At 37.7% G+C, this 26,466-nt stretch overlaps 4 protein-coding genes across 12 annotated transcripts; 3 read left to right on the forward strand and 1 right to left on the reverse strand.

Annotated features, from left to right (window-relative positions):
* Positions 1-1,341: 1,341 nt before the first annotated feature.
* LOC122314698 (signal peptidase complex subunit 3B-like) lies at positions 1,342-4,515 on the forward strand. The gene is made up of 6 exons (XM_043130228.1): positions 1,342-1,690; positions 1,808-1,855; positions 2,997-3,059; positions 3,772-3,825; positions 4,013-4,099; positions 4,189-4,515. Exons 1-6 carry the CDS (start codon positions 1,565-1,567, stop codon positions 4,312-4,314), a joined length of 504 nt encoding a protein of 167 aa, XP_042986162.1. The 5' UTR covers positions 1,342-1,564; the 3' UTR covers positions 4,315-4,515.
* A 2,324-nt stretch (positions 4,516-6,839) lies between these two features.
* On the forward strand, positions 6,840-11,494 carry LOC122315311 (cation/calcium exchanger 5). Its single transcript, XM_043131155.1, has 2 exons — positions 6,840-7,885; positions 10,340-11,494. The coding sequence occupies exons 1-2, from the start codon at positions 7,052-7,054 to the stop codon at positions 11,102-11,104; spliced, it is 1,599 nt and encodes a 532-aa protein (XP_042987089.1). The 5' UTR covers positions 6,840-7,051; the 3' UTR covers positions 11,105-11,494.
* Positions 11,495-11,647: 153 nt separating this feature from the next.
* LOC122315313 (nuclear transcription factor Y subunit C-3-like) lies at positions 11,648-20,849 on the forward strand. 3 transcript variants are annotated; one of them, XM_043131164.1, is made up of 3 exons: positions 11,648-12,298; positions 12,452-12,486; positions 19,810-20,849. In XM_043131164.1, the coding sequence occupies exon 3, from the start codon at positions 19,843-19,845 to the stop codon at positions 20,626-20,628; it is 786 nt and encodes a 261-aa protein (XP_042987098.1). In that variant the 5' UTR covers positions 11,648-12,298; positions 12,452-12,486; positions 19,810-19,842; the 3' UTR covers positions 20,629-20,849. The 3 variants fall into 3 exon arrangements, with proteins under 3 accessions (XP_042987098.1, XP_042987099.1, XP_042987101.1); XM_043131165.1 differs by having other exon boundaries at positions 11,648-12,527; XM_043131167.1 differs by lacking the exons at positions 11,648-12,298; positions 12,452-12,486 and adding an exon at positions 18,809-18,974.
* A 2,234-nt stretch (positions 20,850-23,083) lies between these two features.
* On the reverse strand, positions 23,084-26,072 carry LOC122315312 (increased DNA methylation 2). Of its 7 annotated transcripts, none has more exons than XM_043131157.1 (3): positions 25,756-26,072; positions 23,972-24,988; positions 23,084-23,500 (listed from the first exon to the last, which is right to left on the reverse strand). In XM_043131157.1, the coding sequence occupies exons 1-3, from the start codon at positions 25,790-25,792 to the stop codon at positions 23,253-23,255; spliced, it is 1,302 nt and encodes a 433-aa protein (XP_042987091.1). In that variant the 5' UTR covers positions 25,793-26,072; the 3' UTR covers positions 23,084-23,252. The 7 variants fall into 7 exon arrangements, with proteins under 7 accessions (XP_042987091.1, XP_042987093.1, XP_042987095.1 ...); XM_043131159.1 differs by having other exon boundaries at positions 23,972-24,985; positions 25,922-26,071; XM_043131161.1 differs by having other exon boundaries at positions 23,972-24,985; positions 25,918-26,065.
* Positions 26,073-26,466: the final 394 nt, after the last annotated feature.

Raw genomic sequence — 26,466 nt, forward strand, 5'->3', positions numbered from 1 at the left:
TCTTCATTGAGGTGAAGTTTGGCTGTGGGACCAGTCAAAGTCACAAGGTGGAGATTGTTGAATTTTGTGACTTTTGTAATCCCACACCGGTGGGAAATAAGTGAGAGGCAGAATTTTGGGGTTATAAATAAGAGGCTTAGCCTCTTAGTTTAAGTGCACCAGTTGAAAGCTTATCTAGTAACTTTTGACTTTAGTTAAATTCCTCTATTAACCTTTTGTAAAAGGGGAAGATGTGTAGAGTTAAAGATTTACTAGTGGGGTAGTTTTGTGGGTGTGGTGAGGAGAAAAATTGTGTGATTGTAACAATTTTTCACATAGTGAATTTTCTTCTTTGGGTCTGGTGGTTTTTCTCCTGTTTTGGAGTTTCCACGTAAATTTCTTGTGTTATTATTATTTCTCTATTTTTCTTGTTATTCCTGCAAAGGGTAGATCCTAGGGGAGGTGAATTTGGAGGTCCAAATTTCCAACAAAAGGATCATGATCTGGCGTGAACTACAGGTTTTTAACTACAGTGGTTCATGGGTATGAAAGAAAGGACCCTCCAAATACGCATGATGGATTAATGTATTCATTAGCTGTTTTATTTGATGGTTCTCGCTTGTTTGAATAGTAATATGAGAAGGGATTATTTTGGATAAAAGTTAAAAAGTTAAATAAAATATTATTATAATATTATTTTTTAATTTTATTATTATTTTGAGATTTGAAAATTTTGACAAATTTATTATATTTTATATGATAATTTGAAAAAATTATAATAATGAATCCAAATGAACCATAAATCTATCTTATCTTTTGGTCCAATCTTTCTCTTTGGTTTTTCTTTTTCTTGTTTGCTTGCTAGGAAAATACCGATCTATTTATATTGTTATTTTTTTAACAAATAATGAGCAAAATAAGGAATTTTAGCATAGTTTAAGTTGTGGATTTTCTAAATCATAACATTGAACATAGGGATTTTGCAAATTAGTTTATTTATTAATTAATTTAAAGAATTATCGTGTTAATACTTATCAAATTTAGTACCAAGGACAAAACTTGCCATTAAATTTAAGAGAAATACTTTTAATATATAAATGCAGTGAGATTGAGAAATTATTTATTATTTATACTAATTAATTTCACTTTGAGAATAATGTTTAAAATATTTATGAATATTAATTTAAACCTGAAAAAATAATTAAAATTCCGAAAAAAAATCTTGAAAATAAAGAACTCATTGCCACATTAGGATATATAAAGTGGGTCCCTTGCTACGTGTGCCGTCCAATAACAAAACAGCATAGGCCAAATTACGAGACGACGACCACTTAAGACTAAACTGGCAAAAGAAACATTGATCATAAAGCTAAAAACCCTCCAAATTTTCTACGAATGCTGCTGTTCTTATTTGTCGCACGCACGTTTGACTCTCTCTCTCTCCCTCTCTCTCCCATTTCCAGAGCAGACCCCATAGCCGTCTGAAGCATTAGCAGTGCTGTAGGCAAAACAAGAGGTGTCGGGAAGGAACCAAAATAAACTTCAGAAACCCAGAAATACCCCAAATTTCAATTAACCAAGCAAAATGCATTCTTTTGGGTACAGAGCCAACGCCTTGCTAACCTTCGCGATGACCATTCTGGCCCTCATGTGTACCCTGGCCTCCCTATCCGACAATTTCAACAGCCCCACGCCCTCTGCCCATGTCAAGGTCCCTACCTCTCTCTCACTCGCTCAAACTTTATCTTTCTTAACTTTTGAGTTCTAATTATTAATTTTTTGGTAGATCCACGATTTACGTACTTGATTTAGTTCCTATGGTTTGTAGGTGGTGAACATTAACCGGTTCCAGAAGCAACCGAAGGGTAACGACGAGGTAATTGTTTTTTTTTTTTTTTCCTTTTATGTTTCCTTTTAATATATATGTATGTGGGTCGCCTATCAATCAAACTGAAAATTCGTGTGAAAGATGCCGCAGATGTTGAGTGGTTTTCTGGGATTCGTTCGTCGTTTACTTGTGGTTAATTTGAGAACAAAAAGCTTTCAAATTTCCTTGAAATATGATATGGACTTTGACGGGTTTTGAGAATTCCAGGTTGTGATCCCAATTGTAACATCTCTTCATTTTTTGGTTAATTTAAACGTTAGGCGTTAGATGTTTTTGTAACTATAGATAGGGCTGGTGGCAATGTAATGGAATTCTAGGGTGTATGATTGAAAGGGAAGAACCATAAAATTTAGAGAGGAAGAAGGCCGTTAAGCTTTTTGAAGGTAGAATAGATGAGGTTCTTTTGCTGCTTATTAGGCTTAATATATCTCAGCTAGTCCAGAAGTAACTACTTTAGGCTTTTAAGTGGGAAAAAATACAACCTCTAACAAATACCAAATTTAGAATCTTAGTTACTGTTGTTTGTCACTCTCAGCTGCTGGTGTTTGTAGCCTTTGGTGTTGGTAGCTCTTGATTTTAATAGAAGTCTTTCATAAAAAAAAAAAAAAAAAAAAAAAAATCAACCTCTGACTTGTATCTCAAGGTCCAGGCTTTTCGTTTTTTCACTGATAGAACCTACTTTAGGTGATTTCGTTTTATCTACCTTATTTTAATTGATTTAATTTCACGAAGAAATGTGTTCCTTAAGCTAAGCTGTCCGAAATTGGGGTCCTGTCCTCTTTCCAAAAAAAAAAAAAGAAGCTATTCTTGTTTATGCTTTTTTATAGTTTTTCTTTTCCTTTGTAGTTAGTCTGATAATTGCTCACATATACACAAATTGATTGATTAGGGTTAGTAGGAATAGACAAAGATTAGGCTTTTGTGTTTTTTCCATTTGCTTTAACTACGAGCATGCATCCTGCAAAATTATTTTTAGGCAGTTTCCTTTTAGATTTTTATTAGATTTTTTTATCACATATATCAAGCATATGCCCCCATCTAGTTCTAATAGTGTTTCCTCCAAATTGGTAATTCATTTGATAGCTGCTATTGATTCTGTTTGAAGTGATTTGTCTTCCACTCTGTGCAGGTCAGCATGCAATTGAATATATCAGCAGACTTACAGTCGTTGTTTACATGGAATACAAAGCAGGTTAACCATTTGACATATGCTTGCATTTCACCTTGGCGATGATTCTTATTCATGTGTTGCTTTAAGTTATGGTTGTCTACAAAAGTGGTTTCTTTGACACAAATGTTTGGTAAATGCTATGGACTAATGATGCTATTGTCTGAAGAATGAATATGCGTCTCTGATTAAGAGGATCGTTTCCACTGTTCTAGGTGTCTCATGGAGTTTACCAATGATTGATCTAATGGTATAGAAATTTGTTTATATTCTTAAATTGCTATGGATGCTCATACTCTTTTTTGTTAAGTTTTGAAGGAAAGTGGATGGGGCCCACCAAGAGCCTATCTCTAAAAGTGCACTCCTAATGGATGCTCATTTTTTAGTAGTTAAAAAGGCTAAGAGGATTGGGAATCGGCATTCTAGGTTTCCCATTAAATATGTTTTGAAGATTGGTTTTATTTTAGGAATAGTTTTTCCGTATTTTTTTTTTAATTTTTTGTGTTTTTGAAAATTTGAGTAAGATTGTTTTTGTTTTTGCATGTTTGGGAATGAGATGAAGTTTGAAGTGAGAAATCTGATTTTGATGTTGCCAAACATCACCAAATTGAAATATAATAAAGTGCTTAGTACAAATCGGATGCTCTGTTATAATCTACTCTTTTAAATTTCCAACCAATTATTCTTCTGTATTTGCCTGATGAGTTTAGATTTTTGTTTTACTTTATCTCTGCAGGTTTTCGTGTTTGTAGCTGCTGAATATGAAACCCTAAAGAATTCCTTAAATCAGGTTAGCTTTAGGCATCTGCATTATTATTTTTATTTTGAACTTGTTCATCTTTAACCTTTTCCCCATGTATCTATGCTATTACAGATTGTATGGCAGACACCTTTGCTAGCCTTTTATATTCCAGGTTTTTCTCTAACAAAAATATTGTGAACATCATTTAAATGGTTTTTGAAATATCATTTTGCAGATCTCGCTTTGGGATGGCATCATTCCTTCTAAAGAGCATGCAAAGTTTTGGATTCATACCTCAAACAAGTACCGTTTCATTGATCAGGCATGCCACGTCCCCATTCACTTTGATGGAAGTTACTCTAGCTGTTTGTTCGCTTAAAAAAGGTTAATATTTTCTTTTCCTTTCAACAGGGAAGCAATCTCCGTGGTAAAGAATTTAATATGACATTGCATTGGCATGTCATGCCCAAGACTGGCAAGATGTCTGCTGATAAGATAGTCATGTCTGGGTACCGCTTGCCAGACGAATATAGATGAGTGTGTCTTGTTTGTTGTCACTATAATTTCCAACTTCTTTTGAAGAGCAGCATGGGAAAATGAGGAATGGTTTTCATATTAGAATTGGGATCTGAAGAAAACTTTGGGCTCTTATTACTTGGTCGAAAATGTGGAATTTTTGTACTTTTTTGGAGGATTAAGATTAATACTACATGATCCAACAGCTTAGTTTTTTTTTAATCTACAAAAGGTCGGCTGAATTTGTAGGCAGAAGCAGGCAAGATATCCACAGCCAATGCTCAGAATCGTAGACCCACAAAATATTTTTCGTAGTTGTTGGTTTTTGCTCTTGCTTGGGAGGATATTTTTCCCATGCTCTCATCAGACTTGCCCACAAACATTGGTTGCTGGAGAGCCTTGTTATCAGGTAAGATTTGGAAAGCTTTATGGAATTTGGAGCATTTAGAGAGAGTACTAAATTTAGCAAAGAAGTTATAAACCCGTGGACAATTTATAGACCTTTCTAGGTGAAAACCCACGAATTGAGATTCCAACAAGAGCTCTAAGGTTAGATTTGCAAGATTGATAGACACAATGCGGAGCAGGGAATTTTAGGAGAGCTGATCCTAAAACTGCCATAGCTAGTATCAAGATATGGAACTAATTGACAGAATTGTAGAACGCATTGCTGTGTGATATAATCTTTCATATACAATCCAAACTTGAAGTGTGTGAGACTGTCCCAATAAGATGAGTTTCTGTCTCAGGGAAAATTGACACATGAAAATTCAGGAGTATGATCTTCTGATAGCTTTATTGCCCACCAAGGGGCTTTTTGTGTGCAGAAGATGGGTTTTGCTTACATACCTCTGAAGTAGAGCATCACAATACTGAAAACTCAATGGAATAGATCAGTTCCAGGATTAGGAGATAGAGTAATAGATTCGAAAATCTTTCAACAATGTTATCCCAATGGTTGATGGTTGCCTTTCCATTATAAAATGTTGCAGTAAAAGCTAATGTAGGGAGCAATGCTAAATTGCTAATGCCATTGGAAGATGCAGCATAAATACTGGCGTGCAATCTGGATCTTGACTTGTTGAGTTTCGAAAGCCGTGACTTATTTGGGGAGGCTAACAGTGTAGATCTCCCCTCCCCCATATACTCTAATCTCTCTGCTTCTTAACCAAGCTACAACAGTCAACACCCGTCCACTTCCACCACCTCCTTTTATTTATTTATTTGATCGATTGCAATGCCAATTCTTATGTTCCAGAAATCATTTTATTCTTAACCACCCAAATATTCTTTTACCTATAATGGTCTTCGGCCAGGTTTGAAAAAATTCTGAATGATCAGTACTTCGAAGTTATTATCTATGTAATACTAGTTGGTGGTGCCATGTGCTTTTGTGCCAATGATTACAGCCTTTCAATATGTGGAAGATTTTACTTTTTCATCCATAAATTACTACTACATATATTTTACTTCACACCAAGAATATTAAAAGTTTCATCCGCATTTTGTTTATCTCGACTAGGGTAGTTTGAATATTAGAGTATTACGAGAATACTTTATTACTATTTATTATTTTATCATTACTTTTCATCATTTTTTATTATTATTTACTATTATTTAATATTTTATCATTACCTTTTATTATTATTTTTTTACTATTATTCACAGAATATATAAGATCATCTTACTATCTAAACATAACCTGACTTTTGAGATAACGAAATATTAGCCACGTGACATAATATTAACTTTAAATCTTAATCAATTATTAAAAAGTTGAAAAATATAGAAGTCTTTCGGTTGTAAATTGAGAATTTGGAAAGTATTAAGTATAAAGATTAGATAATCTGATGATATTTTATGGGTGAAAATAATAAAATACTCTGAAAATTTAGCAAAATAAAAGTAGTAATATAAAAAAACATTAGGTAAGTCTTTTAGATTTGTACAATATATAAATTTTACGTATTCTATTGGAACAAGTTTGAAAAAATAGACCAATATGAAAAAATAATTTATTTATTTTTAATGATTATCTTTAACTTTTTTAAAGATATTACACCAAAATTACGTATTTTAATATTATGAGTTATGCTATATAGAAGCCGGTGTGTTAGCACATGACTTATAATAAGACACTTAAAAATAAAACACTAATCAATTTGAACAATGCTACATACAGTCACTTTTGCGTACTTCCTGCGCACTCCACTGATATGATTGGCTGGATTAATTTTTTTTTTAATATCTAACCAATCATATCACTGGAGTGCATAAAAGAATGCACGAAAGTGACTGCACATAGAATTTTTGAATCAAAATTTTGATGTGAAATACTTCCATATCAGTGATGTATTGGTGTTTTAAAAATAATACCTTGAAATCAATTCTCTTTGTATCAAATTAGTTATAGATGGCAAATTAATACAGTTTGTATTTTGAACAACAGGCTATTTTAGTTTTGAACTCGCAGCCTAGGGTTTGAGGAAAATGACATGTTTAGATTTGGGAGTAAATAAAACATGACACAAACGTGTAACTTCGTTTTTAGATGCGATCATTCGATATTTGCTTTTCTCCCACGGAGAAGATTCGGTTTTTTTCCTCCTGTAAATATTCCTGTTTTGTCATTTCCCACTTCGCTGGTTAATGGATTAGAATCAACCAATTTCATAACACAGCCGATTAACAGACGCGCAAAGAGGGAGGTACAATGCCACTTGAAAAGGAGCGGCCTTGATGTGAATCAATCCATGGCATGGCCTTCTCTCTGCCCCATTCCCTCAAAACCATTTTACTTTCTGTCTCCCTCCTCTCCTCCTTCCTCTTCTTCCTCCTCAAATCCCCGTCCCACCCATACCCTTTTTCCATAGTCCCCCATAGATCGCTCCTCACCAGAAGATCCCAACCTTGCTCCAAATCCACCTCTGATACCCTCCTCGACTACTCCTGCCTATTCAGCCAAAGCCCATTTCTTTCTATCTCTTCCCTCTTCCTCCTCATCCTCCTTTTCTTCTACATCCTCATCAAGACCGCACAGGACCACTTCTCCATAGTCACTACCAAACTAGCCCACCAACTAAATCTATCACCAACAATCGGTGCTGTTACTCTATTAGCCTTGGGCAATGGAGCTCCTGATGTGTTTTCATCGGTTGCCGCTGTACGCGGAGGCCACTACCGAACTGGGTTCGGTGCTATACTCTCAGCGGGCACTTTTGTTTCTGCATTAGTTGTTGGTTTTGTGGCAATCTACGCCGCACCCTTCTCGGTGGATCCCGTACCGTTTGTGAGGGACGTGTTGTTTTATTTAATTGCGGCGTTGTTCTTGTTCTATGTGTACCTCAGTGCGGAGATTTTTCTGTGGCAGGCTGTTGGGTTCGTTGGGTTTTATGTATTTTTTGTTGGGATTGTGTTTTGGATGGACTGGGGACTTAGCGGAGCGAGAAGGAAAGGTGGGAGTGAGTTGGGTATGGTTGGGGAAGGTGAGGTGGAGAAGGCATTGGCTGTGGTGGACTACGAGATTGGAGAGGTTTCAGGAAATTTGAAGGAAGTAAAGTCAGGCTTCGGGTTTTGTCAATCGCTTGGACTGGTATGTTTGAGATGAGAATCGGCTCCTTGTTAGAATGTTTATAACGTTGATAAATATTTGGGGTTTCTGTTTGTTTACTGGTTTATTTGAATGTATGTTGGCCTTAATTTATTAATCGCGTTCATGTGTCATTAATGTGTTTTTGGGAATTGAATCTAGGTATGCGTAGTTTTATATAAGAACCCAGTACGTGCTATGTTCAATTATTACATAAAAATGACAGCAACTTGTAAAAGTTCATGGACAGATCAGAAATAACCTTACTAACTGCCTCGGCATTTACTGAAGCTTTTACTTCGGTTCAATATATAATGACTGAAGCTAACTTTGGTTTGTTAATCCAATCAGTTTATTGATGGTAGGTAAGTATGATGGTCCTAATGATGATCCTGCACATATTTCGTGTGTATCTTACCAGTGGCTTTGAAATACCTCGTCAATTGAATTGGGCTACAGGTGTGGTTCTGGCTGTATTGACCACATCTTTTTCATTTCTAGTGTTCTAGTTGGTTTTGTTTCCATAATCTGATATTTGGATCTGAAATGTAATTGCTTTCTACTGAATACTAGATACTAGAGCATTTCCCTAGCCTGATTGCAATATGACTTCTTTTATTGCTGGGTATATAATCATGTATTGCCAACTTTCTATAGAATGGAGTCATGGTCAAGCAACTTGTCTGCTTGAAAGCAAATGCTTGGAAACAATCTGACGCCTTTTCGTTTTCTTTTATACATGTTCAACATGTGCACCTTTCATCCTGCAATAGATGATATGCTTTCTTTGTTCTCTATTCCGAAACAGAGGGAAGTACTTAACCATTTAAATTCCTCTCTTACCCTTAAATCCACTGATGTTCAATGAAACTTACCTTTCCTACATTTAAAAGCACCTTTCCTGGTCTGTAGAAGGGTATTTATGGGAGCGTTTAGTATATTAAAGTGTATGCCATTTATAAATGTTCATTTAATAGAAGAGGGACGGAAAATACTTGTATGCATATGCCTGTGTTTTTGGTAGATGCAATATATGTTGGTTTTGAGAGTTATCAATTTAATATTTGGGTTTGATAATTGATCTCTCTATGTGAATGCATTGTAATTGTTCATTATCTTAAAACCTTTTTAAAAAAATACTTTAAGCCATTATGAATTCTTCCATGTGTCATTACACAAAACTTAGCCAAGAAATTGTTAATGCTTTTGAATTAGCGTGAAGTTTGGACCTATTAAATGGAGGATGCTAAGTAGTTGAGGAATTAGAATGTTCAATTTATGATATAGTTGATGGTAATGGAGGGAAAGAAAGAATCTTCTACTTTGACCAAGGAGAACTTGAACTAGAGCATTTGCTATTCTCTTGAGCCAAGGCATGAAAGGAAGTGTAGAGTTTATGGATCTACACTAGTTAGGTACTTCTCATTTATGATTTTCTTCTTTCGGTTGTAAACTCTAGTTAGTACTTCTCATGTATACTCCCTGTGTACTTGGGCTTTGCCTACTTTTATGAATAAAACTACTTGATTACCTATAAAAAAAAAAAAAAATTTATGGATCTTCTATATATGAGGGCCATGGAAATGAAACAATGTTGGTCGATTTACTGTTTGAAGTCAAATACAGTTGTGGTGCCTGCTGTAAAATATAAATTGTAAAGCTTAATTTTATAGGAGTAAAGTGCCCAAATCTTGCAGCAAGATTTCCCCCTTCATTTCGGAGGATTCAGGTCTCTGCTGAGAGTACAGATGTAAGAAGCTTTAAGGTGTCCCCAGAGTTTTTCTTGCTCCAAGATATACCTAACTTGAGTATGTGGATGGAAGAGATGTTTAGAATTATCAGGGTTATCACTTGGCAAATTGGAAGTGGGTACCTGCCTTGCACACTTATCATGTGAAACAATATTAATCTGCATTGATGCTGATTTAGTACAAATGATGCTTGATTCTTGGATTTATCATGTGTCTACTGTGTCCTATGATTAAAATTCTGTTGAATGTTGATAATCAACACCATAAAATGTCTGCTATAATCGACAAGGTGAAATGCCCACTTGGAAGGGCTGGTCGAACAAAGAATTCCATGTTGACATATAGATAAACCAAGGGATCATTACGAAGTGCTTAATCTACTTGGTGCCATCGAAATATTTCTGGGGTCTTCTGATTGGCAAAGTCATTTATTGCATGCTTTTGAAATGCGTTCTTCCAATTTGTGTAGGCTAGATTAATAAATTGAAGGTAACAAAAGGGAGTACTTTTTATGCATCCTTCCCTTATCTAACAATCCTCCCCACTATTTGGAACTAGAACTGTTGTAAACACCATTTAATTTCTCTTCTAATCTCCGTGAATTTTTATGTTCAGGTTCAGATTGTTCTATATCTACATGAATCGATTGTAAGTAGTTTTCTTCTACTGATTGTCCTTAACTTTTTGCTTTGAAATGCATATGCAGATCTCAAAAGTATGGGAGCTTCCTGTCTCGGTTCTTTTGAAGCTCACAATTCCACAAACTGCACCTTCAGAATGGAGCAGATTTTACACATCAGCTAATGTCACTCTTTGCCCCTTAGCCCTTTTATATTCTTGCAACTCATTCATGCCATTTGATCATCCCATTGTTTTCCTCCTGCCACACACCCATTTTCCTCTCTGGTCTATAGTTTTATTGGCAAGCTTTCCTCTCACAGTTCGTCACTTTATACTAGAGAAAGAGCCCCCCAAAACTGAGAAAATGCCTTTATTAATCATAGCGTTTGTTATGAGTGTGTTCTGGATTTCTACTATTGCTGGGGAACTGCTGAATTGCCTGGCAGCACTTGGGGCAATTCTTGAATTGCCACCATCACTCCTTGGGCTCACGGTACTTGCATGGGGAAATTCAGTGGGTGACTTGGTTGCTGATGTGGCAGTTGCCAAAGCAGGTCAGCCAGCAATGGCCATGGCCGGTTGCTTTGCTGGGCCGATGTTTAACATGCTTGTTGGGCTTGGAACAGCTTTGGTGATACAAACAGCCAATATCTATCCAAACGCTTATGAGCTCCATTTTCATGTGGGCATCACTATGGCATTTGTCTTCCTGCTACTGAGCTTGATGGGGTCTCTGCTGGTTATTACATGGAATAGATTCCGGGTGCCTAGGTTCTGGGGATTCTGTCTTGTTGGCCTGTATATTCTTTTTACGGCCATAAGCTTAGTAATTGCCAAGTTTTCACGGTGATTTTGACGCTTGTTGGACATACTGATCTATAGACTACATTGATAACTGCAAAACAATGTGAGAGAAATGCGGCTGCTCTATACCCCCTGGATATCTCTGCTTGGTGATATTAAGCCAGTTTCTTGGATTAGAAGAAGAAGAAGAATGAAGGGATTGAGTAGCTACAACTGAAAGATAGGTAGCTCATACCCTGGATGTATCTTGGTTCCTGTTTGTTTCTACAATGCTTTGAGGAGATTATTTTATTGACTAGCTAAAATTCTTATTAATTTATATGAATAATCTATACTTGTAATAGAAAATGTTTATGTACCATAATATCTTGTCACAACATATTCAAATTGCAGTTCCTTAGCATATTATATATATGATTATCAGATAGTTTATTCATTTGTTTATCTTAATCATTTAATCCTTTTATTCTAAGGCAGCCATTCCGGTCATGTCATTCAAATTCCTCATGTTATGAGCTTAACTGATAAATGGTCCTCACTGTGATAGATTGTGGCCAAAGGTTTGCTCTTAGATTGTGGCATAAAGAATAACAGTAAAGATGTTTTTTAATGTTAAAAAATGAGCTACAAGGGAGGGGGTGGAGAAACAACCAGATGGACCATTGATAATTCATATCATTCGCAAACCAAACAACCGATTTTCCTCACTCTATGTTGACCTGAAACTTCACCTTTTTATTAACGACTGGCTATCATATAGCGACAGGTTTTAAGACACTGGCAAAGAACAGCAGAAAGGGGTACAAAAAATGGGCTCGAAAAACAGACTCGAATCAGATTCACCCACTATACTCGGATCAGATTTGGTTATATACATAATATATCAACAATAATATAGATAAAAGATTCAAAAAAAATGTATCCACAATAATAATATTTTTAAATATTTGAGTTTTTATGAATATATATATTTTTATATACATATTCATTCAATGAAGTTATAAACCTACCAAACTGCAATGGGAGTTTAACAGAATCAACTTCGAACAGAACTCAATGGAATAGTCTTAACTTGTCTAACCAATGGTAGGATGAAGTTATAATGAAGGGTAAAACTGTCCGAACAAAGGGCAGCCACGGAACAAAAGTTATTGGGTTCGTTCTGACAACGTTAACTCGGAATCAGAAACACACTCTCGGGTTTTTTCTTTTCTTCCTTGCGCTTCCTTCTTTTCTTTAGGTTCGTCTTGTTTGTCCTCCAACGCTGAATTTGATATCAATAAAATTGGGGTCTTTTGCTCTCGGTGAAGATTTCCCAAAAATTGCTTCGACCCAGAATGCATAGAACGGATATCTGACAAGCTTTTCTGTTTTTTTTTTGCTGTCTTCTCAGGCGCCCTCAGTCTTGCGGAGCAGAGCCAGAAAAGGGTACTGTGTTTCTTTCTTTATGTAATGTATACATGCAAGATGTACGTATGTATGTACACGTATGTGCATATTCTGTGTGACGCATTTGTTTTCTTTTTTGCATCTATTGGGATATTTCTATTTTTATTAGCTTTTATTTTCTTTTCTGGGGGGTTGGGTCACTGGTAAATCTTGTTGTAGTTATGAAGTTATGAGCAATATTTGCTTTGTGTTGTATGATTTAAGGAAAAATATAGTTGCAAGCATAATTGTGTACTAATCTGTGCACCAATGTGATGTGATTGGTCAAAAAGTAGATTTTATTGAAAATAGTGTTAGTTTAAATTTTAAGTATGAATAAATCAGTATTGGTATATAAATTAGTGTGTGACTGTGCTTGTATGTAGCAAAACTCATGATTTAATAGCCATATCATTGGTAGCGTTCAATTTTGTCTGTTTCTCCTGTGTTGCGTTTTTGACTCTGTTTTTCCTTTTATTTATTTATTTATTTTTTAAAACTTAGCTAGGTGAGTAGGTGATCATGAGGTAATTGTGCCTAGAGCATACCCTTTTGATAGAGCGTAATTCCCTCAGAAACTGTAAAATAATGAAACTAATAGAATTTTTAGTGGTTATAAGTGGTTTGGTCTTTTTATTTATTGGTTTCCATGAATGAATGTTAGGTTGGAATGGAAAAATTTTGGTCTTTCATCTGGAGATTGCAGCAATTTTAATAGATGGTGATGAAAAATCATCATAAGTAGAGAGAGTCGTTTATTTTATCTGGAGATTGCACAAATTCTTGGATGGCAGTGGTATATTTCCATGTACCATAAGTTTCTTGGGCGTTCATATATACATGGTGTTGCGCCTAAAGCTGCCCAGAAATCACATCCACAATAGATAGAGACAATATTTAAGTGGTTCGGCAATTTGCCTACGTCCACTGAGCGGAAACACTATATTCAAAACAACTCTATCTCAAATGGCACACTACACACACTTCTCTTGCTTCTCTCTCTCAATGGGATGAATTTCCCTTCATATGACCTCTCCTATTTATAGGAGAAGCTCAACCCTTCTCCCTCCACATATGTGCTGGAATGCACAAGCTAGACACTCAATTAAAGCACTTAGTGAGGAATATCATCATGTGAATTGGACACCACCAACACATGGGCACACATAGTGGATGGCACACATGGGGTGGGTGGATGGCACACATGGGGTGGTCCCTCAACAATCACCCCCTCCACCCAAGTGTGCCACATTAGGATACTGCATTTTGTATCCTTCCAATGATTTCATCCCTTTATCGAAATGTTCGCTTGCCATGAGAGATCTCCGCTACCAAATGCGCCCTAAGGCGCCAATGCACCCGTGGGTGCTCAGCAGTATGAGATATTAATCAAGTCCAGACAGTGTTGGAACTTGATCCCGGTGACGACCTTTGTCAACATATCTGCTGGATTATCTTCAGTGCCAATCTTCTGAAGTAGAATGTCCCCTTCTTCCAATATCTCACGTACGAAGTGGAAACGGACATCTATATGCTTTGTTCGAGAGTGATATACTTGATTTTTGGTCAGATGAATTGCACTCTGACTGTCACAGTAAACGGTAACCTCTTGCTGCTTAAAGCCCAAGTCTGTTACCAATCCCTGTAACCAAATGGCTTCTTTCACAGCTTCTGTTACAGCCATGTATTCAGCCTCAGTTGATGACAGTGCAATTGTTGACTGCAAAGTTGATCGCCAACTAACTGGTCCTCCAGCCATAGTGAACACATATCCAGTTGTCGATCGGCGTTTGTCAAGATCACCTGCATAGTCTGAGTCAACATACCCAGTTACTAGACTATCTCCACCCTTCTCGAACTTCAAACCAATATCTACGGTTCCTAAAATGTACCGTAGAATCCACTTAGCCGCATGCCAATGAGTTTTTCCAGGATTATGCATATAGCGGCTAATTAAGCTAACGGCCTGGGAGATATCAGGTCGTGTGCACACCATGGCATACATTAAGCTTCCTACAACACTTGCATATGGGACATTTCTCTTGTAGTCCCGTTCTTCATCAGTTTTAGGAGACTGCAATGCACTGAGCTTGAAATATGGGGCCATTGGAGTATTCACCGGCTTCGTCTTTGAGTTGATGTTGAAGCGTTGCAGTATTCTCTTCAGATACTGCTTCTGAGTAAGGTGAACTGTACCTTTCACCCTATCTCTGCTGATCTCCATCCCCAGTATTCTTCGAGCTTCTCCCAGATCTTTCATGTCAAACTCACGACTTAACTGAGTTTTTAAGCGATCTATCTCCTCCTTGCTTTTACATGCAATTAACATATCATCTACATATAAAAGCAAATAAATGAAAGATCCATCTGCAAGTTTTCTGAAATATACACAATGATCGTATTGGCAACGAGTGTATTTCAGATCCATCATAAAGCGGTCAAACCGCTTATACCATTGCCGAGGTGACTGCTTCAAGCCATAGAGAGACTTCTTCAGACTGCATACCCAGTTTTCTTTGCCAGCTTCTTTGAATCCTTCTGGTTGAGACAGATAAATCTCCTCTTCCAGATCACCATGTAAGAAAGCTGTCTTTACATCAAGCTGTGCTAACTCAAGGTCATATTGTGCTACTAAAGCTAGCAATATCCGAATGGATGAATGCTTCACAACAGGAGAGAATACTTCGCTGTAGTCAATTCCCTCTGTCTGAGCGTAGCCCTTGGCTACCAACCTAGCTTTGTATCGCACTCCATTCTTAGCAGCTTGATCATCTTTCTGATTGAAAATCCACTTACAGCCAATTACCTTCTTTCCTTTTGGAAGCGGCACAAGCTCCCAAGTCTGGTTCTGGTGAAGAGATTGCATCTCTTCCTTCATTGCCTTTGTCCATTCAACTTGTTCACTGGACTGTATGGCTTCTCTGTAAGTGGTTGGGATCTCACCCCCTTCAGCTGGTAATGCATATGTCACATAGTCTGCATAACGTGACGGTACACGTTTCTCTCTTCTCGGTCTGTTGGTTGCTATTGATTCAGGTTGTATTGGAGGTACTGTGACTGGACTATCAACCTCATCTTGTCCATGCTCTCCATTTGTTTCTCCTGAATCCTTTCGAGTGAAAAACTCCACCTTTTGCGAATCACCAGGTGTTTCACTATCATGGCTGCATTCACGGGAATCTCTATGCTTATGTGACTTAAGCATCTCAGATTCGTTGAAGGTAACATCTCTACTGATGATCACCTTTTTAGACTCTATGCACCAGAGTCTATACCCTTTTACACCAGTACTAAAGCCCAAGAATTTTGCTTTCTTGGCTCTAGGATCAAGCTTACTCTCTTTAGCGTGATAGTAAGCAGGACATCCGAAAACGTGTAAAGAGTTATAATCAGTAGCATGTGTACCTCTCCACATTTCAGTGGGTGTCTTCCCGTCATTGGCAGATGAGGGTAGTCGGTTGATGAGGTGGCAGGCATATGTCACAGCTTCAGCCCAAAATTTCTTACTGAGTCCAGCATTCAGTAACATACATCGCACTTTCTCTAATAAAGTACGATTCATTCGTTCTGCCACACCGTTCTGCTGCGGCGTACCTCGTACTGTGAAGTGTCTGACAATTCCCTCTCTCCGGCATACTTCCATGAAGGGATCTGAAGTGTATTCACCTCCATTATCAGATCTGAGCCGCTTGATCTTTTTGCCGGTCTGAGTCTCAACCATTTTCTTCCAATCAAGGAAGATTTTCAGCACTTCATCCTTATTCTTCATCGTATACACCCACACACGACGAGAATAATCATCCACAAAAGTCACAAACCAATGTTTACCTCCCAAAGATGCATTTTGGGTAGGTCCCCAAACATCGGAGTGCACATAGTCAAGTATTCCCTGTGTATTGTGTACTGCGGTTCCAAACTTGATCCGCCTCTGCTTCCCCAATACACAGTGCTCACAGAAAGACAGTTTACCAGTCTTGGCACCTTTGAGTAAGCCTTGCTTCACCAGTGTTTGCAAAGTTTTTTCTCCTGCGTGTCCCATACGCATATGCCACAGACTGGAGGTGTCATCATCAGTCTCATCTAGCTTCTCACAGCCTGTGGAAGCTCTTCCAGCAACAGTACTTCCTTGCAAGAAGTACAAGTTTCCTCGCCTCAAACCCTTCATAGCCACCTGAACTCCCATTAATACTTTGAGAGTTCCGTCTTCAATGGTGATTCTGAATCCCTTTGAATCCAGAGCTCCCAGTGAGATGAGATTCTTCCGCAAGTCCGGAATGTACCGAACTTCTGTCAGAGTCTTGACGCTACCATCGTGCAGCTTTAGCCGAATGCTACCTATTCCCTGAGTCTTACAGGCACTGTCATTGCCCATAAGTACTGTTCCACCTTCAATCTTTTTGAAGTTAGTAAACCAGTCCCGATTGGGACACATGTGATAGGTACATCCGGAATCCATAATCCATTCATCAGAATGACAAATGGATGATGAACTTATCAAGGAAAAATCTGAATCATCATCTCTGTCCACGACATTGGCTGTGGTGGGTTGATTCTGCTGTTGTCCCTTCAGCTTGGGACAATCCTTCTTCCAGTGTCCTTTGTTGTGACAAAAGGAACACTCGTCTCTGGCGAGATTTCTACCAACTGATGGACCACGTGATGTGGCTCGGGTTTTCGATTGAAAACCTTTCTTCTTTCCGGGATACCTTGACTGTGGTCTCCCTCTTGCTGTTAGCGCTTCACTTAATGTATCTTGTTGTACATGTTTATCTTTTCTCCGGTACTCATTGCTAATTAAAGAGCTAGATACATCTTCAAAACTAATCTTTTCCTTCCCATACAATAGAGTAGTAATCAAATGCTCATATGTATCAGGCAAGGAATTTAGCAAAAGTAAAGCTTTATCTTCATCTTCGATTTTAACATCTAAATTTAACAAATCAGCAAGAATTTGGTTGTAACTATTTAGATGTTCAGTCATTGAAATACCTTCACGAAATTGGAATCTGAAGAGCTTCTTCTTCAAGTGCAAACGGCTCTCAATGCTCTTCTTCATGAACTTATCCTCCAATTTCTGCCAAAGTACCCTAGCATTTGTCTCTCTCATGACAAAATACTTTTGTTCTTTGGTAAGGCATAACCGGATTGTACTACAAGCTTGAGTATTAAGCTTCTTCCAACCCTGATCAGTCATGTCGTCTGGCTTTCCTTCCAACGCAATATCCAACTCTTGTTGGATCAAAACGTCCATGACTTCACACTGCCACATGCCGAAGTTGCTTGTTCCATCGAACTTCTCAACTTCAAACTTAGCATTTGACACGGTGGACCTACGTCCAGAGCTACTGGTATTTTCAGAGCCCCTATCTGTTCCAGATCTTTCCATTTGAATTTAGAAAATTTAGACACAAAATTTCAAAATTCTAACCGTACGGATAAGTCCGGAATGATCCAAATAGTCGGAAAGTACTATTTGATCGTTGAAATCGGACTCCAAATGGCTTAGATCAAGCCCAAAATAGATCTGAAAAACGGACGGTTCTGATCGTCTGGCGCGTGAGATGCACGCGCTGTGTAGGGCGACTGGGGGCGCGTGGGGGCTCCTCCGGTACTCGTTTTCGATGCCGTTTGCGGCAACGGATCCGTCTTGACGAGAGGAACGTTGTGGTGTGATCAAAAGTTGATTCCAATCAACTGCAATTTTCTGGGTAGCACGAACCGAAGCTCTGATGAACTTTTACGGTAGAAATGAATAGTACCACACTAAGTCAGTTCCCAGGAAAGATTGGAGGGTCACAATGGACACGCTTAAAATTTCCAATCTCCTAGACAGAACCTTCTTAGACTGTACGTATCCACACTACCACAAAAATCCACTCCTAAAAAAAAAAAAAAAAAAAAAAAAAAAGAGCCTAATTGGCTCTGATACCAATTGTTGCGCCTAAAGCTGCCCAGAAATCACATCCACAATAGATAGAGACAATATTTAAGTGGTTCGGCAATTTGCCTACGTCCACTGAGCGGAAACACTATATTCAAAACAACTCTATCTCAAATGGCACACTACACACACTTCTCTTGCTTCTCTCTCTCAATGGGATGAATTTCCCTTCATATGACCTCTCCTATTTATAGGAGAAGCTCAACCCTTCTCCCTCCACATATGTGCTGGAATGCACAAGCTAGACACTCAATTAAAGCACTTAGTGAGGAATATCATCATGTGAATTGGACACCACCAACACATGGGCACACATAGTGGATGGCACACATGGGGTGGGTGGATGGCACACATGGGGTGGTCCCTCAACACATGGCATTCAATCCTTTTATGCAAATGGTGTCAGAGTCATTTATGGACTCCGATGGGGAATTTACGGCATGAATATTTCGTTCTTTTGGATTAAGTTTGTGTTTGATGTATGGTTACTGGTTGGCATAGAGGTAAGGAAGGAATCAATGAACACTGCTTACTCCTTAAATCCTAGGTGAGTTTTTTTTGGATTAGGCTGTTTTCCTTAACAAATAGTGGGGTGCCTGCTAGCTTTCTTAAAAGACACTTGTTTCTATCCTTTATTTATTGTCATTGGGTTTTATTTAAGGTGACTTCAGTTTTCATAAAAACCGTGTGTAGAAACTTGCAGGACTCACACTAGAATCTTGTCTTGACACGTGAGAAAAACTCAATAGCAGCTTTCACTGGTTCTTATACTAGTCTATTAGAAGGAATTATTCTTGAACCAATGGCTTAATTTAAGTGCTTGCAGCACTTCATGAGACGTAGATGGAAGTCATCTTGTACCATTTCTGAGGGATATGTATTCTAGCTTGAAATGAATTTGTAGAAATACTCTCTTTTTGTATAATTCTTTTGCCTGTTGGTGATGAATTTGCCTGTTCTTATGCTTTTTATTATAGCTCTATACACAGTAAATTTTTTCTATCTCTTCACCTAAGGGCTTGTGCTTTTTTTTTTTTTTAAATATAATTATTATTAGTTGGTTCTGAATGATAAAGATAGTGGTTCTGTGTTATTTTGATGAACTTTCTTCTTATTAAAAAAAAAAAAAGAAAAGAAATATGATTAACTTTCTTGTAATTTGATGCACCTGAATAAAATACTCAGTTTTTCCCTGTCAGTCCATAAGCGGTATCATGTGTTAGCTTCTAACTGCTTTGTTAACAAGGTTGATTTTGCACTAAAGGATGCAAGTTTCATTCATGCATTTTATTTTGACTAACATTGATATTATATGACCACGCGCTGCAAAAAATGTTCCTAACTCTACTTTCTTTGTTTTGTTCTGATTTCAATAAATGCAGAGGCATTAAATTGTGTTATTTAGTTGGATCAGAATGGATCAGCAAGGGCATAGCCAGCCCGCATCTATGGGAGTTGTTGGTAGTGGAGACCAATTGCCATATGCCACAAACCCATATCAGACAAACCAAATGACTGGAGCACTGAGTCATGGATCTGTTGTTACTTCAGTTGGAGCTATTCAATCTACAAGTCAGCCTGCTGGAGCTCAGCTCCCACAACACCAGCTTGCTTATCAGCACATCCACCAGCAACAACAGCAACTTCAACAACAACTCCAATCTTTTTGGGCAAATCAGTACCAAGAAATTGAGAAGGTAACGGATTTCAAGAACCATAGCCTTCCCCTAGCAAGGATCAAGAAGATTATGAAGGCCGATGAGGATGTAAGAATGATATCAGCTGAGGCTCCAGTAATATTTGCCAGAGCATGTGAAATGTTTATATTGGAGTTGACCTTGCGATCTTGGAATCACACGGAAGAGAACAAAAGGAGGACACTTCAAAAGAATGACATCGCAGCAGCAATCACAAGGACTGATATCTTTGATTTCTTAGTTGACATTGTGCCAAGGGAGGATCTGAAAGATGAAGTACTGGCATCGATCCCAAGAGGAACAATTCCTGTTGGGGGGCATGCTGATGCTCTCCCTTATTGTTATATGCCACCTCATCATGCACCACAGGTTGGGACCCCTGGGATGATCATGGGGAAGCCTGTGATGGACCCTGCTATGTATGCTCAACAGTCGCATCCCTACATGGTTCCACAGATGTGGCCACAGGCATCAGAACAACAGCAATCGCCCTCAGATCATTAGTAGCTGTAGCGTGGAAGTTGAGAAGCGCAAGTTCTCCTTTTTATTTTTGCTGAGTTGCGTTTGAAAATTGAAATAGGGAAGAGGTGTTGTAGTTGCTCAATGTCTGTATCCTGTTTTAGAAATTTTCTGGTGAAAAACTAGGATGTTGATGATGTAGATAACCAAATTTATGGTTTTTAATCTTATCATTACATGGTAGATATGCCATTTTCATTGATTTAGCATTGGTGACATGGATAATTATCCTTCTATCAAGTTTTGCTTATGACAGATGCAGCCGGGTATATTCTGTCTGCTTATTTTGCACCCTTTGACATTGAACGTCCATTTTTATAGTTCTCTTTTGAGATGAAAAGAAATACGAACACGGAGATATGCTTTGAGAGCTTTGAGTTTATATTTTGGTCTTACAAAAGCAACACCAAATACAACGGAGAACTTCCATCCCTATGGACTTTTAACATGTAAAGAGCAGACCCCTTGCATGGTTTTTTTTCCCCTTGAGTTCGTGTCTGAAAGTGATGTTTACTCCTTTATGGGTAGATTCATAGTAGTTGTTTCCAAAAATGATCCTATAATCTTTTCTTTAGTTTTCCCACTAGGATTATCGTTTCACTTGCGTCTGTTCTTTGCACTTTTTTTTATTTCGTTCGTTTGCAGAGTAATTGTTCATCAAGACAGGCTGAGAATTTCAGCACAACGAATAAGAATGCTTGGTAATGAAAAAGTGCAATCAGGATTGAGCTTAAGATTTGCTTCCGCCCGGTAGATCGAAGAAACTAATGATTTTAGGTTTCCTCGGCAAAGTTGCATTGGTCATCTCTGGCTAGCACTTCAATCTCAATATCGATAATTGGGCAGTTTCCTACAATAAAATAAGAAATCTCGAGTTTCCAGCAGATCATGTAAACCACCCTTATAATCAGAAGCACTTCTTTCTTGGTTGACCTTTGTCTATACAAAGGGAAACTACTTTTGCAACGTGCCATGACAAGCAATGATCCCTTTTTGTGTGCTAATTGTCACTGTATTTTCGACGGGAGGCATTAGGTTCAGTTTGTAAAAATGCACTTGTGGCAAGGATATTGTTGTGCTATTGTGCCGTATGGCTTTGGACATGGATCATATGCCCGATGAGATTGTGTAAAGTGTCGGCATGCTTTGTTAAATAGATTAGGATTGGATATATATATATATATATTCCCAATTGGTACTGGGTGTTCGGAAACAGTGTTTCGACTAATTTTGGGGGCGCACAGGCTTTCGACAAAGAGTTTCTCGTAAGTACACCTCAAGTAATTCAAGAGAAAAATCCTCCAGTCCAATGACTCATAGAGATTGTTTGCACCCAACTAGATTTGAACTTTAGACCTGGGGGAACATACCCTCAAGCCCAAGGCCCTCACCAAATTTTTTGACTCGAACAACTTTTTGAATTCAAAAAGATTCGTAACATATGAATCTCATAATAATTAATGTTGAGGTCTATATTGTCACGTGCAGCATTTGATATTGTTGGATTGAGACTATCCCTATCCAAATTGTAGAAAGTGGTAAGACAATAAAATTGTAAAGAATCTTATTTAGAATTAAACGGAATAGTGCACCTGAACCTGGCTACAGAAAGCCTATAAAGGGGGATGAGGTCCAAGGATGCTACATATGGGAAGTTGTAGGATGTGATTCCAATGACCTAGTTTCTAACTGCAGTTGACGAGTTTGGGGACCTAGCACCAGAGAAAGAAGTAAGTCAGGAGACACTTTTTTCATTTCTGATTTCCCATAAAGCATTTTTGTGATACCCCATATGATAAAATTGATGGTAAATAGTGTATGAGATTCCACGTTACTTAGAAATGAGAAGTTCTTGCTCTTTATAAAGTTTCAATGAGGTTCTAATTGTATTATTGATTAGTCATTTTGAAATATAGGCCATGTAGTTTGGACATTTCATTGGGGCGTTATAAATGGCGTCGGGAATTTAAGAGGGTTAGATTGTGATACCCCATATAATAAGATTGATGGTAGATGGTATATGAGATCCCATATTACTTGATAATGAGAAGATCTTGCTCTTTATAAGATTCCAATAAGGCTCCTATTGTATCATTGACTAGTCTTTTTAAAGTATAGACCATGTGATTTAGACTTTCCATAGGGACATTACAATTTTGCAAAGAAATCATCAGATCATCCTGGTCGACTACATCAACTTAACCTGGAAATCACCAAAGAAAATCATCAGGCAGGTCAAGTAGATGCATATGACTATATGGGTTTCTCATCCCAGTCTTGTTAACTAACATTCAAATAGACACCCAGAAAACGTACACAAAAGAATAGTTCCGCTGTTAATGACCAATTTTGCCCATATACACGTACAACAGCTTCTCATCATGGTTTTAGCTTTGTTGTTAATTTAAGCGCCTAGAGAGGTTTCGAAAGACACCAAAACTGAGCCATAATCTCACATCTCAACAGGAAAAAATATTTAAAAATAAAAACTTACATTAAAAGATGGAGATGCTTTTTTAAAACGCTAGCAGCGTAGCACTTCTAAACTGAATATAAAGTGACCAATCATGCCTGAATACGAAAGATTTAAACAAGCATGGGCTTATTTATCATCTCTTGTGACTCCCTTTCATCACAATTCCCTCAAGAATCCCATCGGTGCCAAAATTACCGCTGAATTGTTGAGGATCAACTGGACCAGGGAGCTGAAATGAGATGGAAAAGTGCCCTGGTGGACAGAGGTTATGCGTCTGCATCTCAAACACTTGTGAGTACCGGTGCACAGTTTTCTCACCTGTTGTCGTCACTCCCCGTATCAATACTTCACCATCACTTTCAATTTCACAGCTAAATTCCCCTGCAGTTGATAACAAGTCACATACTTAGGAGAAAAAAAGGGATTGGGGCTATAAGAGCAGTAAAGATGCAAGGGATTTTTTTAATATCAAGTTGGCACTTTTAGTCATCAAATATAACAAAAGTATAACCAAGACCTATTAATATAAGAGCAGAAAACACGCCAATTTATTTGAGTTGCTTAGATAACCTTCATTGAAAAGTGCCATACCCATGTGGGGAGGAATGGATAGGGGGAAATCAGTTCGGATGCCATATCAAATGAAATAATGTTGGCTCATGTTCCTATGCAGTTAAAATTATAACTCCATCTTTAAACCTTGTCAAACAGATAATGCAAATAAAGAAGATGGGTTTTTGTTATATTCCTAGTACGCAATATACAAGATCTGAGTCGTAAAGACATTTTACAACTACCTTGGAAAACCATAGTGTCAGAAATGGATTATCTTAGTTCTAATAGGCAACTTACTTTCATCCCTTTTCACCCCCGGTAGAGAGACACGAAAGAGGTATGAGTCTTCACATTCTCCAATGTCCATTAGTCCTATGACTGGTCCCACCTGCCCTGTGGCTGCACTCCCAGTCAATGCCAATCCACTTTTCGTAGCAGCTACAATATTAGTCCACTCTTTTTTAGTTGGGTGAGAAGGAAGAATAATAATTGCTGGACCAACTCTCTCCACATCCACGGTTTCAGAGTCATCATCAGATGGCAGAGGAGCCATATAACTATACATCAAGGATTTTGCATTATATGGCACACTACTTACAGGTGCCACAACATGTCTATGTTGCCAAGAATCCTGTGGCTTGAGGAGATCATCTAAACGTCTTGTTCTTTTAGAACAATGGGAAGACCGGTTGGGAGTCAACTCTCTGTTTTCAGCCTCCCGCATGGGTCCACAATTTGTAGAAGTATTCAATCTTGCAGAATCTCTATACAAAAGCAAATTCTTGAGTCCAGTTAGCCTCTTGAACCTTTCAGTATCCTCTAGCTTAATGTAAAAAGTCTCAGGGTTGCTAATAAATATAATATTGTGAATGATCTTATAACGATTGTTCAACTGTGAAAGAGGATGCAATTGTGGAGGAAAGAGATCAGGAAATTGAGGGTAACTGGCACTGGGGTCTTGTCCATGAACAGGGACATTGCCCTCGAGGAACTGGTGCAGCAATGGTAATTTAACAACAACAGATGCAGCAGCCTTCCTAAGTACATAATAGTACACCTGCTCTACTTCCACTGTTTTCATGTGGGTCCCAGCCACTTGATCAAGTGTATATGGAGGAAGTCCCTCAGCTATTCGTTGAAATAATGACATTCGGGGCCCCTCCCCTTTGAGATCGGGCCCAAAGTAGGTACCCATGATGAAGTACAAGAGGAATAGCCGATTATCATCTGGAATACCACTTTGTTCATTGTTGGATTCTACTCTCGCGGCAGTGAGAGGTTCAGTAGCCTGAGGTAAGTCATCCATTGCTACTGCTGATTGAAAAAATTAGAAATCTGAATGAAAATGTAACAAAGAACAGGAAAAGAAGACTGATTTTGATCCTAGAAAGAGTTGACAAAATAGCATGGAATCACTGTATAAGATGGACAAATTGAAAGAGCTTATTATTATCAACGGCTTCATAGAAATTACATGAAAATTTAACTTTTTTTACAAAAATTCAGGAAATAGATCCAAGGCAAATATATCAAATGGGCTCTCTTCAGACTGTCATTAGGTAGTGGGAGATGAAGAGAAACAAGGAGTCAGAGTAGCTTGAGGAAGACAGGTCAGTCAGCTAATTCATGGAAAAGGTCTTTCTATGTGCCTTAGCTTGGTATACATCATTTCCTTGGTTGTCAAGACAACTGATAAATGTGCATAAATATGTACTTTAATTAGAAAACTCATACATATAATTACTGTTCAATAAAGCTCACTTCTACCATGCAAACTTGCAGCCAAGGAAACGTCATTATGATCACTTTATGACATAGAAATCAATTCATTCGTCAAAATCTCGACTTGCGCTAATAGTAGTCACGCTCAATGAAATTAGCAAACCTGCTTAATTTCAAATGCCATTAAAGCTTACGCTCGAGCATGAAGACACAGCACTAAGGGTTTAACCACTAAACAATAACAGAAAATGGATATGCCTTGAAATTCTAAAATCCTCATATGCAAACAAGTGGTGCGAATTTCAACCAATGGAATTTGGTTTCCATCAAAAGTAAAATGGATTCAGTGGTATACGTACTGCATGCAAACACAAAGATATCATTCAATCCCCACATTAAATTTGAGCAGGCCCACGAAACCCTTCTCAAGCTCGTAGGAATTCAAAGCACACAAACAAACAACTGATAATGGATACTAACGAACACAAAAAATACGCAGAGGGAGGTTATGGAGAAGATACTAGCCAGCGGGAGAGAGGTGTTCTGAAATTCGAACCAAGATAGAAACGACCGATTTTTTCTCTCTTACGGAAACGTCTCAGGGGACGAGCTTTTTAATCCGAGAAGAAACTAAAGAAACAGTAGTGTTTTATTTTGGTTGCAGAAATTTAAAAAAAAAAAAAAAAGAAAAAAAAAAAGAAAACCATTAGTGAGATTTGAGAAACAGTAGTGTTTTATCATACGACAGTGCTTGAGACACCGCTGTGGTTTTCGTTGAGTTATTGTTAGGTAAATTTTTTATTTTTAAATTATTTTTTAATACTTTTAAATATTTTAAAAAAATATAAAAAAAATTTATAATAATATTAAACAATTTTTTCTTAATCTTTAAAAAAAAAAAAAATTAACCAACAGTAGCCTTAGTGTTTTCCTTTATCATACATCATTCTTTTCCTTGTAGAATATGTATTGTATAGATAATAAATTGGAACTTTTCTACGGCAATGCTATATACAGTTGTGGAATTGTAAATGCTGCACAATCGTTTTGAAAAAAAGTAGGATCCACGA

Source organism: Carya illinoinensis, chromosome 7, assembly GCF_018687715.1.
Source record: "Carya illinoinensis cultivar Pawnee chromosome 7, C.illinoinensisPawnee_v1, whole genome shotgun sequence".
NCBI lineage: Eukaryota > Viridiplantae > Streptophyta > Magnoliopsida > Fagales > Juglandaceae > Carya > Carya illinoinensis.